This window comes from Dromiciops gliroides, chromosome 4 (assembly GCF_019393635.1).
Source record: "Dromiciops gliroides isolate mDroGli1 chromosome 4, mDroGli1.pri, whole genome shotgun sequence".
NCBI classification, from domain to species: Eukaryota; Metazoa; Chordata; class Mammalia; order Microbiotheria; family Microbiotheriidae; genus Dromiciops; species Dromiciops gliroides.
Genome location: NC_057864.1, coordinates 158526701 through 158542042, shown reverse-complemented (window position 1 = coordinate 158542042; position 15342 = coordinate 158526701). Strand labels below are relative to the sequence as shown.

Sequence of the window (15342 nt, the reverse complement as noted above, 5' to 3'; positions counted from 1 at the left end):
CTTTCAGTGGAAATAAGGCGTTACGGCCTGCAGGCCCTTCCCCGCCCTGGTCGGCCTACGGCTCTGGTGGAGGAGAGGGCGGACCGGGTAACCAGGGCAAAGAGAGGGCACTTCAGCAGTCTCAGGGGGTGGACATCTCAGGGATGCACCAACGTCTCCCGCAACTACGGGAAGGAAGAAAATGGAGCCAGCCTAGAAACTACAATTCCCAGAATGCCCAGCTGTTCGTGGGTGACGGAAGCGGTTGGTCTGCGGTAGAGCCGCAGAGCCGCGATGTGAGCATGCGCATAAGGAGGAATGCGCGTTGCGCTCTTTGTTCTTGTCCCACACGCCAGGCGGCGTACGCCGCCAAAGCACAACCTGGAAAAGGGCGCTCGCCCGCCGTCTGGCTTAATGCGGAGGAGCGCCGCCACCCGGCGTGGAGGGGGAATGTAGCCTTGAGAGTGGAAAAGACCAATCCGAGACCGGGTGGCTCTGGCCACGGCGGCGGCAGCGGCCGCGCTTCTCTGCCAGTGGGGAAAGGCAACCCATCATCTTCTGCTAGGGTTGAAGCTTCGGGGTGGACCAAGAAGCGGAATGGGGCTGAAAGGTTCGGTCTTAGGCAGCTCCTTCACCACCTTGGCTCTTCTCAAGGAGCTAAGGAGGACAAGCTCGAGAGGGGAAGATTTGACTTGTGACTCCCCAGGCCATCAGCCCGGTCTTGGTAGCCCTTTCCCAGGACCTGCCCCTTCTTGAGGACAATGACTTGAAGGGCAATTCTCCCAGCTCCTTGACTGCCACTGGGGGAAGACTGAGGCTGGTGGATTGCTGGAGTTCTGAGCTGAAACCTGGACTGAAGCTTATGTCCGCCCCCAGGTGTGGGTCAACAGACTGCCTGATGAATGGTGGGTCAGGCCACAGTTAGAATTGGGATCTGGCTCGTGTGACTGTATTTGCAGCCCTGCAAGGCAGGGAGCCCCAGGGATTGATGATAGATAGATAGATAGATAGATAGATAGATAGATAGATAGATAGATAGATAGATAGATAGATAGATAGATAGATAGATAGATAGATAGATAGAGATTAGAAAGATGATAGACCGACCCAGTCATAGATGAATGGATGGATGGATGTCTCTGTTTCCACATCTCTATACACTTCTAAACTGCCAATCTTTTTCTTAAACTACAGGCTGTTCTGTACCAGCAACAATCTATCTCTAGATAGAGATTATGTATGTATGTATGTATGTATGTATGTATGTATGTATGTATGTATGTATGTATGTTAATATGAATATATGGATCACCTGGATTTGATGGATGTACCTTATTCAAAAGTCCCCCCCCCCCCCCCCCCACCCCCCCCCCCCCCCCCCCCCCCCCCCCCCCCCCCCCCCCCGCCCTCCGCCCAGGGGCAATGAGTGTTAACTGACTTGCCCAGGGTCACATAGCTAGTAAGTGTCAAGTGTCTGAGGCCGGATTTGAACTCAGGTCCTTCTGAATCCAGTGCTGGTGCTTTATCCACTGTGCCACCTAGCTGCCCCCCAAAAGTATTTTTTATGAAATCCTGGGTTAATAGGAGCAAAATGTTCTTCAACTGAACTCCAAACCTGAACCCAGATAGCTAGCAGATAAAAGACCCTACCTAGTGCCTTCTTTTCCCTCAGCATAAGTCCCTATCTTATGATAACATCTCCCTGTCCTCATCCTTGCCAAAACCTTTTTTTTTGGAATCCTGTAATCTTATCTTGATGATTAGATATTTCCTCCATACTTGTTATAACTGAAATTGTTAAACTGCCTTTGATTTCTGTATCATATTATTGAAACTGACAACACCCTGTAATCAGTGGACAAAAACCATTATATACCCTCAGAAATGGGGAGTCCCCTGAGCTTCACTCTTAGGAGGGGAGTCTCCACATGATCATGTTGTTATATATTTCTTCTTGGGACAAAATATTAAATTGATAGTTTTTTTTTTGTCTGTCTCTGATCTGTTTCATAAGAGGACAGGTATGGATATCATGTTCTCTGATCTGGTTAGTAGGAAATATAATTTCTCTGATCTGTTTATTAATTTTGTAGGAGAGATTAAACATTATTTCTCTAATCTGTAGGGACAGACAGATACAAAAACTATATTTTAATATTCAACAGTATCTATTTATCTCTCTATCCATCCATCCATCCATCCATCCATGCATCTATCTATAAATATCCCCAAACCAAGCTTCTTTGTTCTAGAACCTCCAGGAGTTGGTTTGGTTGTTTTAACAGGTTATCTCTGCCTGATTCCTTAAGCTTCCTCTGTGTCTCCTCTTTTTTTCCAGCACTACTCTGGATATTGCCATATCTAAAGATTCTCTTCTCCCGTGAAGAATTATGGTCAATTCTGAAATGATTAGTGTGAAGTGAAATAGTGTCATTCCATATCCCTTTTCTCTTTCATCTTGTTGGTTTTACTTCAAAGATCAAGAACCATTTCCTGGATATGTTGAAATCTAGATGATGGTACAACTTAAACAGCCATCTAGGATTTAGATTTTTCTTTGGGAGGTTGAAATCATTAGTATTTTATTCTTAGGTTCATCATTAGGTTTAAAGATTAAAAATCTCTCCTAGTCACTTATATATATTTATGTGTACACATGTATGTATATACACATAACACATACATAAATATACACACATTCATACATATATACATGTGCTTTATTAAGTTCTGTAATTTTGGGTCTAAACTGACATTCCCCATGAATTTCACAACATCTAAATTTTCTTTCAGCACTTATTACACTGAAGTCCTTTAATTAGTCTGGCAGATAGATATGTGAAAAATGTTTTTCATGAAGCTCCAAATTTTCTCAGTGTGAGAAAATCCTTTCTTGAGTTCATAGAATTCTTTCCTTGAGGTTGCTTCCTCCCTGCTGTAGCTGTCTTTCTGAATCAGACACAGTGTGTCCCTGATGGCTCTTAGAATGGAAGTAGGAAGTATACCAATATCTCTGGGCTTCCCCCCATCTCCCTGGCTTGATGCTGTCTGGTACAAGTACTTCAAGGTGCTCTCAAGCCTAGAATCTTCTACTCTTTATTGTACTGAATCAACTGCTGAAATTCCTCCCTGTTTATATTTCCCAGGGTTATAGTTAACTTGTTTGGTTTCTCAAATATGCTGTCCCCTTATTGACCCAATTAAAAAATTCATACTTCAAAGAGATCACAGGGCATAAACCATTTTGTTTGCCCCTTTAAAACTTCGTCACTGTAACCATCCCTTTACACTTAACATTTTTTCTGATAAAAGTATTTTATTTTTTTCCAGTTACTTGTAAAAATAGTTCTCAACATTTGTTTATCCAAGCTTTCCAATTTCAGATTTTTCTCCCTCCCTCCCCTCCCTTCCCCCTCTCCTAGACAGCAGGTAATCTGATATAGGATATATATATATATATGTATATATGTACATATAATAACATTAAACATATTTCTGCATTAGTCATGTTATAAGAGAAGAATCAGAGCAATGAAGAAAAACCTCAAAATAGAAAAACAACAGCACCAAAAGCAAAAGAAATAGTATGGGTCAATCAGCATCTCTATTCCACGGTTCTTTTTTTTTTTTTTCTGGATTTGGAGATCCCCTTCCATCATGGGTCCCCTGGAACTCTTCTGTACCATTGCATTTGGTGAGAAGAATCTAGTCCATTACAGTAGATCAACACACAATGTTGATGATACTGGTACAATGTTCTTCTGGTTCTGCTTCTCTCACTCATCATCGGTTCATGCAAGTCCTTCCAGGTTTCTCTGAACTCCTCCTGCTCATTGTTTCTTACAGCACAATAGAATTCCATTACATTCATATATCACAACTTGTTCAGCCATTCCCCAATTGATGGGCAACGCCTCAATTTCCTTTTTTTGTGTGTGAGGCAATTGGGGTTAAGTGACTTGCCCAGGGTCACACAGCTAGTAAGTATTAAGTGTCTGAGGCCAGATTCGAACTCAGGTACTCCTGAGTCCAGGGCCGGTGCTCTATCCACATTGCCATCTAGCAGCCCCCAACCCCTCAATTTCCAATTCCTTGCCACCACAAAAAGAGCAGCTATAAATATTTTTGTACATGTGGGTCCTTTTCCTTTTCTATGATCTCTTTGGGGAAAAGACCCAAAAGTGGTATTGCTGAGTCAAATGCACAGCTTTATCGCCCTTTGGGCATAATTCCAGATTGCTCTCCAGAATGGTTGGATCAGTTCACAGCTCCACCAACAATGCATTAGTGTTCCAATTTTCTCACAGTTTCTCCAACATTCATTATTTTCCTTTTTTGTCATTTTAGCCAATCTGATAGGTGTCAGGTGGTATCTGAGAGTTGTTTTAATTTGTATCTCTCTAATCAATAGTGATTTAGAACATTTTTTCATATGGGAATAGATAGCTTTTATTTCTTCATCAGAAAACTACCTGTTCATATCCTCTGACCATTTCTCAATTGGGGAATGACTTGGGTTCTTATAAATTTGATTTAGTTCCCTATATATTTTAGAGATGAGACCTTTATCAGAAGTACTGGCCGTAAAAATTGTTTCTCAGCTTTCTGCATCCCTTCTAACTTTGGATGCATTGCTTCTGTTTGTACAAAAGCTTTTTAATGTAATCAAAATCATCCATTTTGCATTTCATTATATTCTCAATCTCTTGTTTGGTCATAAACTGTTTTCCTTTCCAAAGATCTGAAAGGTAGACTATTCCTTCCTCTCCTAATTTATCTATGGTATCACTTCTTACGTCTAAATCGTATATCCATTTTGACCTTATTTTAGTATAAGGTGTAAGATGTTGGTCTATGCCTAATTTCTGGCATACTATCTTCCAGTTTTCCCAGCAGTTTTTGTCAAATACTGAATTCCTATCCCAGAAGCTGGAGTCTCTGGGTTTATCAAACACTGCATTACTAATGTCATTTGCTACTGTGTCTCCTGTGCCTAGCCTATTCCATTGATCCTCCACTCTATTTCTTAGCCAGTAGCAGATAGTTTTGATGACTGCCGCTTTATAATAAAGCTCCAGATTTGGTACAGCTAACTCACCTTCCTGTGCACTTTTCTTTCATTATTTCCCTTGATATTCTTGACTCACTTATCATTTTTAATTGCATTATTTGAGATGGATGGTGGACCCCCACCTATATAATAATTTGGAGCTGGAAATAACTCTAGAGGCCTTCAAATCCAATCTCTTTTTGGGAGGGCAATAAGGGTTAAGTGACTTGCCCCAGGGTCACACAGCTAGTAAATGACAAGTGTCTGAGGCTGTATTTGAACTCAGGTCCTCCTGATTCCAGGGCTGGTGCTTTATCCACTGTGCCACCTAGCTGCCCCCCAATCCTATCATTTTACAAATAAGAAAACTGAGGCCTACAGAGATTAAGTGACTTTATCTGAGTCATATTAGTATCTAAATATTAAGCAGAATTTGAAATCAAGGTCTTCCTCACTCCAAGTCTATTGCCTAACAGGCCATACTGCCTCTAAGATTCTTTCCAATTTAAGTTACTTCAAATGGACTTTGTGACTTCATCAGTGTGGAAGTTTCCTTCAGTGATAAGATTTCAGTATCCCTGTGCCTGCCTACTCTTGTCTATGTCCTTGCATAAATTTGCCATCCACAGTCCACCTAGCATGTCAGAGGCCCTTCTTCACTTTCTCCTCTATTTCAAGGTTACTGATAGAGCACATAGGCTGTCCAGCAGTTCTCCATTACCTTTAGAGGTGACCAGTCTGTCTTTTCCAGTCACATCCTTTATTCTGTAGTTCCTTATTATGTGAGATCTAATGCATAATCAAAGTTGAAGAAGAATTTGTATGGATAGTGAAATGCTCTAGATCCTCTGTTTATAGATTGCTGCTGGCTGCTGCTGTTGCTTTTGTTCATGCTTTTTGTTGTTGTTGTTGTTGTTGTTTTTTGTTTTTTGGTGGCAATGAGGTTTAAGTGACTTGCCCAGGGGGTCACACAGCTAGTAAGGGTCAAGTATCTGAAGCTGGATTTGAACTCAGGTCCTCCTGAATTCAGGGCCAGTGCTCTATCCACTGACACCACCTAGATGCCCCTCATCGTTTATTTTTTAATTTAATTTAATTTAATTTTTGTGGGGCAATGAGGGGTTAAGTGACTTGCCCAGGGGTCACACAGCTAGTGTCAAGTGTCTGAAGCTGGATTTGAACTCAGGTCCTCCTGGATCCAAGCCAGTGCTTTATCTACTGTGCCACCTAGCTGCCCCTCATCCTTTATTTTTGAAGAGGACCAATGATATCACAAGGATGATAGGTTTTGCTAGTAAAATTGGATTTAAGTGAGGCAAAGCCTGCGCAGTCATCAGTCTCTACTCTCTGTACCACCTACCTGCTCCTATATGTGCATGTGGTATGTATATATACATACACGTGTCTGTCTGTCCCATGCTTCCATCCATCTGTCATCCTATCCATCCATTCATGCCATCCACTCCATCCCATCCATCCATCCATCCATCCAATCCATCCATCCTCCATCCATCCTCCATCCTTCCATCTCATCATATCTATCTATCTAGCTATCTTATCTATCTATCTATCGATCTATCTTCTATCTATCCTATTATCTATTATTGTGATTGCCTCAGACTCACTGAGACCTGGGAAGACCTTAATTAAGTTAATTTTTTTTTTAATGTATAAGGTATTTTATTTTTTTCCATACATGTAAAGATAGTTCTCAACTTTTTGTTTTATACAAAGCTTTACAATTCAGATTTTTCTCCCTCCCTCCCCCTCCCTCCCCCTACCCCCAGACAGCAGTGTAATCTGATATAGGTTATATCTATATATCTATATACATATAGATATAGATATACACACATATATATACACATAATAACATTAATCCTATTTCTGCATAATTAATTAATTTTTTAAAAGTAAGTAAACATTTTATTTTAGTTTTTGAGTTCTAATTTTTATCCCTCCCCCCCCCCCCCCGTGAGCAATAAGCTATGGGTTATACATGTACAGTTATGTAAGACATTACCATATTAGTCATTTTGCACAAGAAAACTTGAATAAAAGGGGAAAAAAAGAAAGTGAAAAATAGCATGCTTCAGTCCTGTGTTCCATCAATATCAGTTCTTTCTTTGGAATTGGATAATATGTTTCATCAACAGTCCTTTGGTAGTGTCTTGGCTCATTGTATTGCTGAGAATAGTTAAGTCATTCACAGTTCTTCATCAAACAATATTGCTGTCTCTGTGCACAATGTCCTTCTGGTTTTGCTCTCTTCACTATATAACAGTTCATATAAGTCTTTCCAGGCCTTTCTGAAATCATCTGGCTTGTCATTTCTTATGGCACAATAATATTCCCTCACCGTCATATACCACAGTTTGTTTAGCCATTCCCCAATTGATGGGCATTCCTTTGATTTCCAATTCTTAGCCAACACAAAAAGAGCTGCTATAAATATTTTTAAGACCTTAATTTAGAAAGATCAAGATCAACTGATGCATCTCTGATGCCATTTTTGTCTTGCCACTGGGACTTTGAGATGCAGTGGTGGTAGATGCATTAAGCCCTCAGAACATGGCAGAGCCTCCTAGAAAGAGGTCTGTAACCTCTCAAGAATTTGATTTAACCATCCACAAAGGAAAAACCAAGTGGATAAAGAATGTCCTGTTATCAAGATTTTGACATGCAGTCAGATGGACATCCATAGGTCATGCCCTTCAGTACATTTACTTTGCACAGACATTCCAAATGTCTGAGTTAAGTCTAGATTAAACAACATAAGGAGAGTGGATTAGATTGCCTTTAGAAAACTGCACAGCAGGGGCAGCTAGGTGGCGCAGTGGATAAAAACAACCAGCTCTGGATCAGTAGGACCTGAGTTCAAATACAGCCTAGACACTTGATTACTTACTAGCTGTGTGACCCTGGGCAAGTCACTTAACCCTCATAGCCCCACCAAAAAACAAAACAAATTGCACAGCGCCTTTAATGACCCCAAGCTTTCCCCAGAAAACAAAGGCAGCATCTTTAGATGGTATAGTTTAGCAGTATTGGGGCAGCTAGGTGGTACAGTGGATAAAGCACTGGCCCTGGATTCAGGAGTACCTGAGTTCAAGTTTGGCCTTAGACACTAGACACTTACTAGCTGTGTGACCCTGGGCAAATCACTTAACCCTCCTTGCCCCCCCCCCCCTCCAAGTAGTATCATTCAGAGGGTACTTGAGAGGCTCATGGTAGGTGTGAACATTCTGTAACTCTGACTATTTGAATTTTAAATGATAATACTTTTTTGTTTTCTGTGTAATCAGTAGGTGGAATGGAAACTTAGGAGTCCTTTTTTTCTTTTGAATGTGTATAATGTTTGCTATCGTTTCATTCCTTTAATCTTTCAGATTAGCCCTCAAGAGGCTTTTTCGTCCCTGGAAAATTGACCTTGTGGTTTTATTACACTACACCAAGTAATAGACACATGCTTGTCTGAAGATCCAGATTATAACCTTGAATTTTCCATACTTTGTAAAAAAAATATAGCTGTTTTTTAAAGTTGCTAAACATGGTGTTAAGTAGACACTATTTTAAAAGCTATAGAAAAGCTTTAAAAGAAATTAATTCCAGCATAGGATTTGATACCTTCCTCATCAATATTTTACTTTACTTTTTTTTTCTTTAAGATAATATTTTGTTTTTTCCCCAATTACATATTGAAACAAATTTAAACTTTTTAAAAAAGTTTTGAGTTCCAAATTCTAGCCTTTCCTCTCTCTCTCCCCTTCCCCCTCTCCAAATTTTGGAGCTCAAAACTTTATTATTATTATTATTATTATTTTTTGGTGAGGCAGTTGGGGTTAAGTGACTTGCCCAGGGGTCACACAGCTTGTAAGTGTTAAGTATCTGAGGCTGGATTTGAACTCAGGTACTCCTGACTCCAGGGCCAGTGCTTCTATTCACTGCACTACCTAGCTGCCCTGAGCTCAAAACTTTAAATGAAAATGAATTGTTATTATTATTATTATTATTTTAATTTTAAAAGTGAGGCAATTGGGGTTGTGACTTGCCCAGGGTCACACAGCTAGTAAGTGTCAAGTGTCTGAGGCCGGATTTGAACTCAGGTCCTCCTGACTCCAGGGCCAGTGCTCTATCTACTGCCACCACTTAGCTGCCCCTGTTATTATTATTTTTAAAAAAGACAGAGGTGGGGGCGGCTAGGTGGCGCAGTGGATAAAGCACCCGCCCTGGATTCAGGAGGACCTGAGTTCAAATCCAGCCTCAGACACTTGACACTTACTAGCTGTGTGACCCTGGGCAAGTCCCTTAACCCCCCATTGCCCTGCCAAAAAAAAAAAAAAAGACAAGAGGTAAGGTGAGGCCAATGCTCCCATTCCTAGACAGTGACAAGAATTAGATTGTCTCTTCTCTAGTCCTTACTTCTGTGCTACTAGAAGGACATTCCCTTCAGTGATAGAACTGAAGTGTCCTTGTTCTCGGCAGCCTTTGGGGATGATGCTCGTTTGCAGCTGTCTGAGCTTCAGAGCTAGAACTAGGGCTGGGGTCCCTGGGATCTGGTCCTGGGGTAGGTAATTCAGAACTCTGAAACAGAGCACTTGTACTTCTCTAAGGAAGAGGAGCCAGGTGTGGAATTCTTCCAGGGCAGCAATTCTGCTGTGGCTCCTTCTCCTTCATGAGGGGTTCTTTGCGGGGGGTAGGGTGGGAGGGGCGGGGCAGGAGGAGAAAGAACTGAAGTTATGGTTAGCTGGCGCTTAGCTCTGGTCTGGCCTCAGGGTAGAGAGGAAAGCCTTACTGGCTCTGGCAACCTGATCTCTTCCATACCAATTGCATCAGGTCACAGGTTTCCTTCATCATGCTACAGCAGCTAGAAGTTTACTCTGCCCTTGGCCTTCTCATACTGGAAATACACCCTGTTCCTTCAGCCCCTTCTTCTGATTGGTTTGGTTCCTCCCAGACCCTTCATTTCAAGGAAAGTGCCCAGGCCAGCCTTGGCTTCATTCTCTCTGGTCTCCAATCCTGCTTCTTGGGGACTTCTGTACCATGCCCTTTAGAGGCACCTTCTCCCTCTCACTTCCCTCCTCCCTTCCTTTTAAGTATTGTCTTCCCCTATTAGAAAGTAAGCTTCTCAGGGACAGCTAGGTGGTGCAGTGGATAAGGTACCAGCCCTGGATTTAGGAGAATCTGAATTCAAATCCTACCTCAGACACTTGACACTGTGTGACCCTGGGCAAGTCACTTAACCCTCATTGCCCTGGAAAAAATAATTAGAATGATGGAAAGTAAACTTCTCCCAGGCAGGGACTTTCTTCATATATTTATATTCCTAGCATCTGCTAAGTGCTTAATGATTTCTTGTTGATTTGAAGGAACTTCTGTGGAAATGAAAGTTTGGCAACTGTGTAGCCTCAGCTACTGAAGATGTGGAAAATAAATTCCATGGCACCATTGAATTTTTCAACTCCAGAAACAGGTATAATTGTCAGTAGAAATGACAGCTTTGTATGAATATGTGTCACAATCTATTTTGCCACCGTCCCTTAAGGACCATGGAACTTGTCCATCTCACTTGAACTGAAGCTGAAACCTCTATGTATGTCTCCCTCATTAAAATGTGAGCTTTTCCTAGATTAGAAACTATCTTGTTTTTCTGTTTTATTCCCTATTGCTTAGCAGTGTGCTTTGCACTCTGTTTAACACATTTTTTCATTCATCCATTTATTCATTTGTCTAATCCATCCATGCATCCATGCATCCATTCATGCATCCATCCATCCATCCATCCATCCATCCATTCATCTCTCTCCTTGCATAGCCCATGGTAATCTTTCATGCTGCTCTTCTTTGAGCACAGTTTGTGGTGCTTGGCTCAGATTCTGCTGAGCTGAACCAGCAAAATGTGGAGGTGGGGGAAGGCAAACTACATGGAGGCATGAGATCTCACTCTCCTTTGTTGTATAGGAGCTAAAGAGAAGAAGAGACCATGTGTAATCCTTATTCAGGAAACCTACTTCCTGCTATGTCCATCTCCACTTCCTGGGAATTAGGGTCAGGTTTTCACATTTGGTAAATCTACACTGTCTCATTCTTTGCTTTTTCCTTATAAAAGGCACATGGCCCTATTCCAGAACACTTGCTTTACATTGGCACTGTGAGATACAAGTAGGCTGGGAATAACCAGCCAGGGTATTATCTTTGCGGGGGCCACCATATTCTGAACTTGAGTTGCCCAGTTCCATCCTCCCATACATGTTCAGACAGGACTTGTCCAGGTTGTCAGTGCTTCAGCACAGTAATGAACTGCATCTGCCTTTTCCCTCCACATTTCAGCTTGGATTTGGTCTGGTCTGGTCGGTAAAAAGGACAGTACTTATTTTGTGCCAGGTACTGTGCTACACTCTGGGGTTATAAAGAAAGGCTCTCAAGGAGCTCACTGATGTAGGACGCAAACAACTATGTGCAAACAAGTTATATACAGGAATAAATAGGGAAGAATCAACAGGGGGAAGGTACTAGAATTAAGGGGGGATTGGGAAAGGCTTCTGTAAAAGATGGGATTTTATCTGGGACTTCTGGGAAGCCAGAGGTAGATATGAGGAGGGAGAACATTCTAGGCTTGGTATAGAGCCAGGGAAAAGACCCGGAGTCAGGAGAGGGGAGAGGAACAGCAATGAGACCAGTCATTGGATTATAGAGAATGTGGGGTGGTGGGAGGTGTAAAAAAGACTAAGAAGGTGTATGTGGGGGGGATCAGATTATGAGGGACTTTGGTTTTTTTTGGTGAGCCAGTTGGGGTTATGTGACTTGCCCAGGGTCACACAACTAGTAAGTTTCAAGTGTCTGAGGGCAGATTTGAACTCAGGTCCTCCTGAATCCAGGGCTGGCGCTCTATTCACTGTGCCACCTAGCTGCCCTCTTTTGTTTGTTTTGTTTTGTTTTGATTTTGGGGGTTTTTTGTGTTATGAGGGACTTTGAATGTCATTCAGAGGATTTTATAATTGGTCCTGGAGGTGATAGAGAGCCACTGGAATTTATTGAGTTGAGGGGAGATGTGACATGGCTATTGTTCTTGTGCAGTTGTTTCAATTGTTTCCAACTCTTCGTGATCCTATTTGGAGTTTTCTTGGCAGAGATACTGGAGGGGTTTGCCATTTCCTTCTCCAACTCAATTTATAGATGAGGAAACTGAGGTAAACAGGGTTAAGTGACTTGCCCAGGGTCACACAGCTAGTAAGTGTCTGAGGCCAGATTTGAACTGATGAAGATAAGTCTTCTTCCTGACTGTGGGACTGACACTTTATCCACTGAGTGGAGGATGGACTGGGGTTGGGAGAAACTTGTGGCAGGCTCAGCATGCAGCCTGGCTATTGCACTACAGTCTGAGCATGAGGTGAGGAGGGCCTTCATCAGAGTGGTGGCAGTGCCAGCAGAAAGAAGGCACAGTAGTCCATGGGTACAAGTATTCCTGCCAGGAATAGAAAATAATAGAGAGATGCAAACTGGGCCCCTCCCTTAATCATTTTTGGCATTCAGGACCTGCCACTGTTCTACTTGTTTCCTCATGTCATCTGAGCACTTTCCTTACCCCTATTTCCATCTTACCTTGGTACTTATTGCTTGGGAAGGGCTGCTACCAGGAGTTGGGTTCTTAACAACCCTTTCCCCTTCCCAGTCTCTCTCTTTGCTTCTCCACCCTCAAAAAAGTGCTATACTGACACCGCATCAAGGGAGAAGAAACTAGAGCAGTTTCTAGTCACCATAGATACTGGGCAAACAGCATCTCTTCCATAGGTCACAGTCAATCACAGTGCCCATTTAGTGCACTTGTGTGGTCTGGGTTTTTCAAAGCTCTTGTCATCTCTCCCAAAGTCAGGGGTATAACTAGAGAGAATTAGTGTAAAATATTGCCTTGAATATCTTCAAAGTGGAGAAGCTGAAAAGTGAAGTGTGATAATGCTTCCGTAAGTATATGTTTTTTTTAAATTAATTAATTAATTATTTTTTCTGTTACATGTAAAGATAGTTCTCAACTTTTTTTTATACAAGCTTTCCAATTTCAGATTTTTCTCCCTCCCTCTCCTTCCTCCTCCCTCCCCTAGACAGCAGGTAATCTGATATAGGTTATATATATATATATATATATAATATATAACATTAATCCTATTTCTGCATTAGTCATGTTATAAGAGAAAAATCAGAGCAATAATGAAAAACCTCAAAATAGAAAAAACAACAGCACCAAAACCAAAGAAATAGTATGGTTCATTCAGCATCTATACTCCACAGTTCTTTTTTTTCCTTTTTTTTTTTCTTGTATTTGGAGATCCTCTTCTATCATGAGTTCCCTGGAACTCTTCTGTACCATTGCATGGTGAGAAGAATATAGTCCATCACAGTAGATCAACACTCAATGTTGATGATACTTTGTACAATGTTCTTCTGGTTCTGCTCATCTCACTCATCATCAGCCCATGCAGGACCCTCCAGGTTTCTTTGAACTCCTCCTGCTCATCATTTCTTACAGCACAATAGTATTCCATTGTATTCATATACCACAACTTGTCCAGCCATTCCCCAATTGATGGGCACCCCCTCAACTTCCAATTCCTTGCCACCACATAAAGAGCAGCTATAAATATTTTTGTACATGTGGGTCCCTTTCCCCTTTCCATGATTTCTTTGGGAAAAAGACCCAAAAGTATTGCTGGGTCAAAGGGTATGCACAGCTTTATCACCCTTTGGGCATAATTCCAAATTGCTCTCCAGAATGGTTGGATCAGTTCACAGCTCCACCAACAATGCATTAGTGTTCCAATTTTCCCACAGCTTCTCCAACATTTATTATTTTCCTTTTTTGTCATTTTAGCCAATCTGATAGGTGTCAGGTGGTATCTGAGAGTTGTTTTAATTTGTATCTCTCTAATCAATAGTGATTTAGGACCATTTTTTCATATGGGAATAGATAGCTTTGGTTTCTTCATCACAAAACTGCCTGTTCATATCCTTTGACCAGTTCTCAATTGGGGAATGACTTGGATTCTTATAAATTTGATTTAGTTCCCTATATATTTTAGAGATGAGGCCTTTATCAGAAGTACTGGCCACAAAAATTGTTTCCCAGCTTTCTGCCTCCCTTCTAATTTTGGATGCATTGCTTCTGTTTGTACAAAAATTTTTTAATTTAATGTAATCAAAATCATCCATTTTGCATTTTATAATATACTCTATGTCTTGTTTTGGTCATAAATTGTTTCCTTTCCAAAGATCTGATAGGTAGACTATTCCTTCACCTCTTATGTCTAAATCGTGTATCCATTTTGACCTTATTTTAGTATAAGGTATAAGATGTTGGTTTATGCCTAATTTCTGCCATACTATCTTCCAGTTTTCCCAGCAGTTTTTGTCAAATACTGAGTTCCTATCCCAGAAGCTGGAGTCTTTGGGTTATCAAGCACTAACATTACTAGTGTCATTTACTACTGCATTTCCTGTGCCTAGCCTTATTCCATTGATCTAACCACTCTATTTTTTAGCCAGTAGCAGATAGTTTTTGATGACTGCCGCTTTATAGTAAGCTCCAGGTTTGGTACCGCTAACCCACCCTTCCTTTGAATTTTTTTTCATTATTTCCCTGGATATTCTTGATTTTTTGTTTTTCCAGATGAATTTTGTAGGTATATGTTAATGGAATTTCTTTCTTGCCTCCCAGCTCTTTCTGACTTGATCTTGATAATAAGCCTGACCTGGATCTGATGGGAAGGGTAGGGGTGAGAAGTAAGTGTTTGGGAAGGGAGTGTCAATGAAATGACAGCCACAAGGCTGTTGATTGGTTTCCCTGTAATCCATAAAAGAGGTCTTTTTTTGTTGTTGTTGTTGTGTTTGGGTTTATTCATATCTCAGAAATTTTGGGAGAAAAGCTTCAGGGTCCCATGTAGTTTTGTGGAGTCAGCAAGTTATCCTAAGGACTGAGAAACAAGGGAAGGAGAATGATTAAGATGTGCCTGGGGGTAGAAGTGGTGAGATAATTTTTTTAATGGGGAGTAGAGTCAGAACAAGAAAATCAGAAAATCAGCTAAGAAAGGACTTCTTCCTCCACATTGCTGAGACTTAGTTGTTCTTCATCCCCTGCTATCTCTGGTGTTATGGGTTTTAGGTTTTTGTCTGTTTGTTTTTTAAACTGTAGGGGTGGCTCAGTGGAGACAGTAGGAGTTAAGCAAGAGGATGAATTATTAGTGCATGAGCAGGGGTATATGGGAACCTAAGAGAAATGAACCCAGAAGGGAACCAGGACATAGAGCACTCCCAAGTTATTC

At 41.3% G+C, this 15342-nt stretch overlaps 1 protein-coding gene across 2 annotated transcripts in view; it reads left to right on the top strand.

The window, feature by feature from the left end:
• Window positions 1-414: 414 nt before the first annotated feature.
• Window positions 415-15342, top strand: part of RHBG (Rh family B glycoprotein) — a 46078-nt gene continuing 31150 nt past the window's right edge. The window contains exons 1-2 of one of the 2 annotated variants that reach the window (XM_044002028.1): window positions 415-884; window positions 10399-10502. In XM_044002028.1, the coding sequence (XP_043857963.1) occupies window positions 10451-10502 (52 nt within the window). In that variant the 5' untranslated portion in view covers window positions 415-884; window positions 10399-10450. The remainder of the gene's footprint in view (window positions 885-10398; window positions 10503-15342) is intronic. The other variant, XM_044002029.1, reaches the window with a different exon arrangement.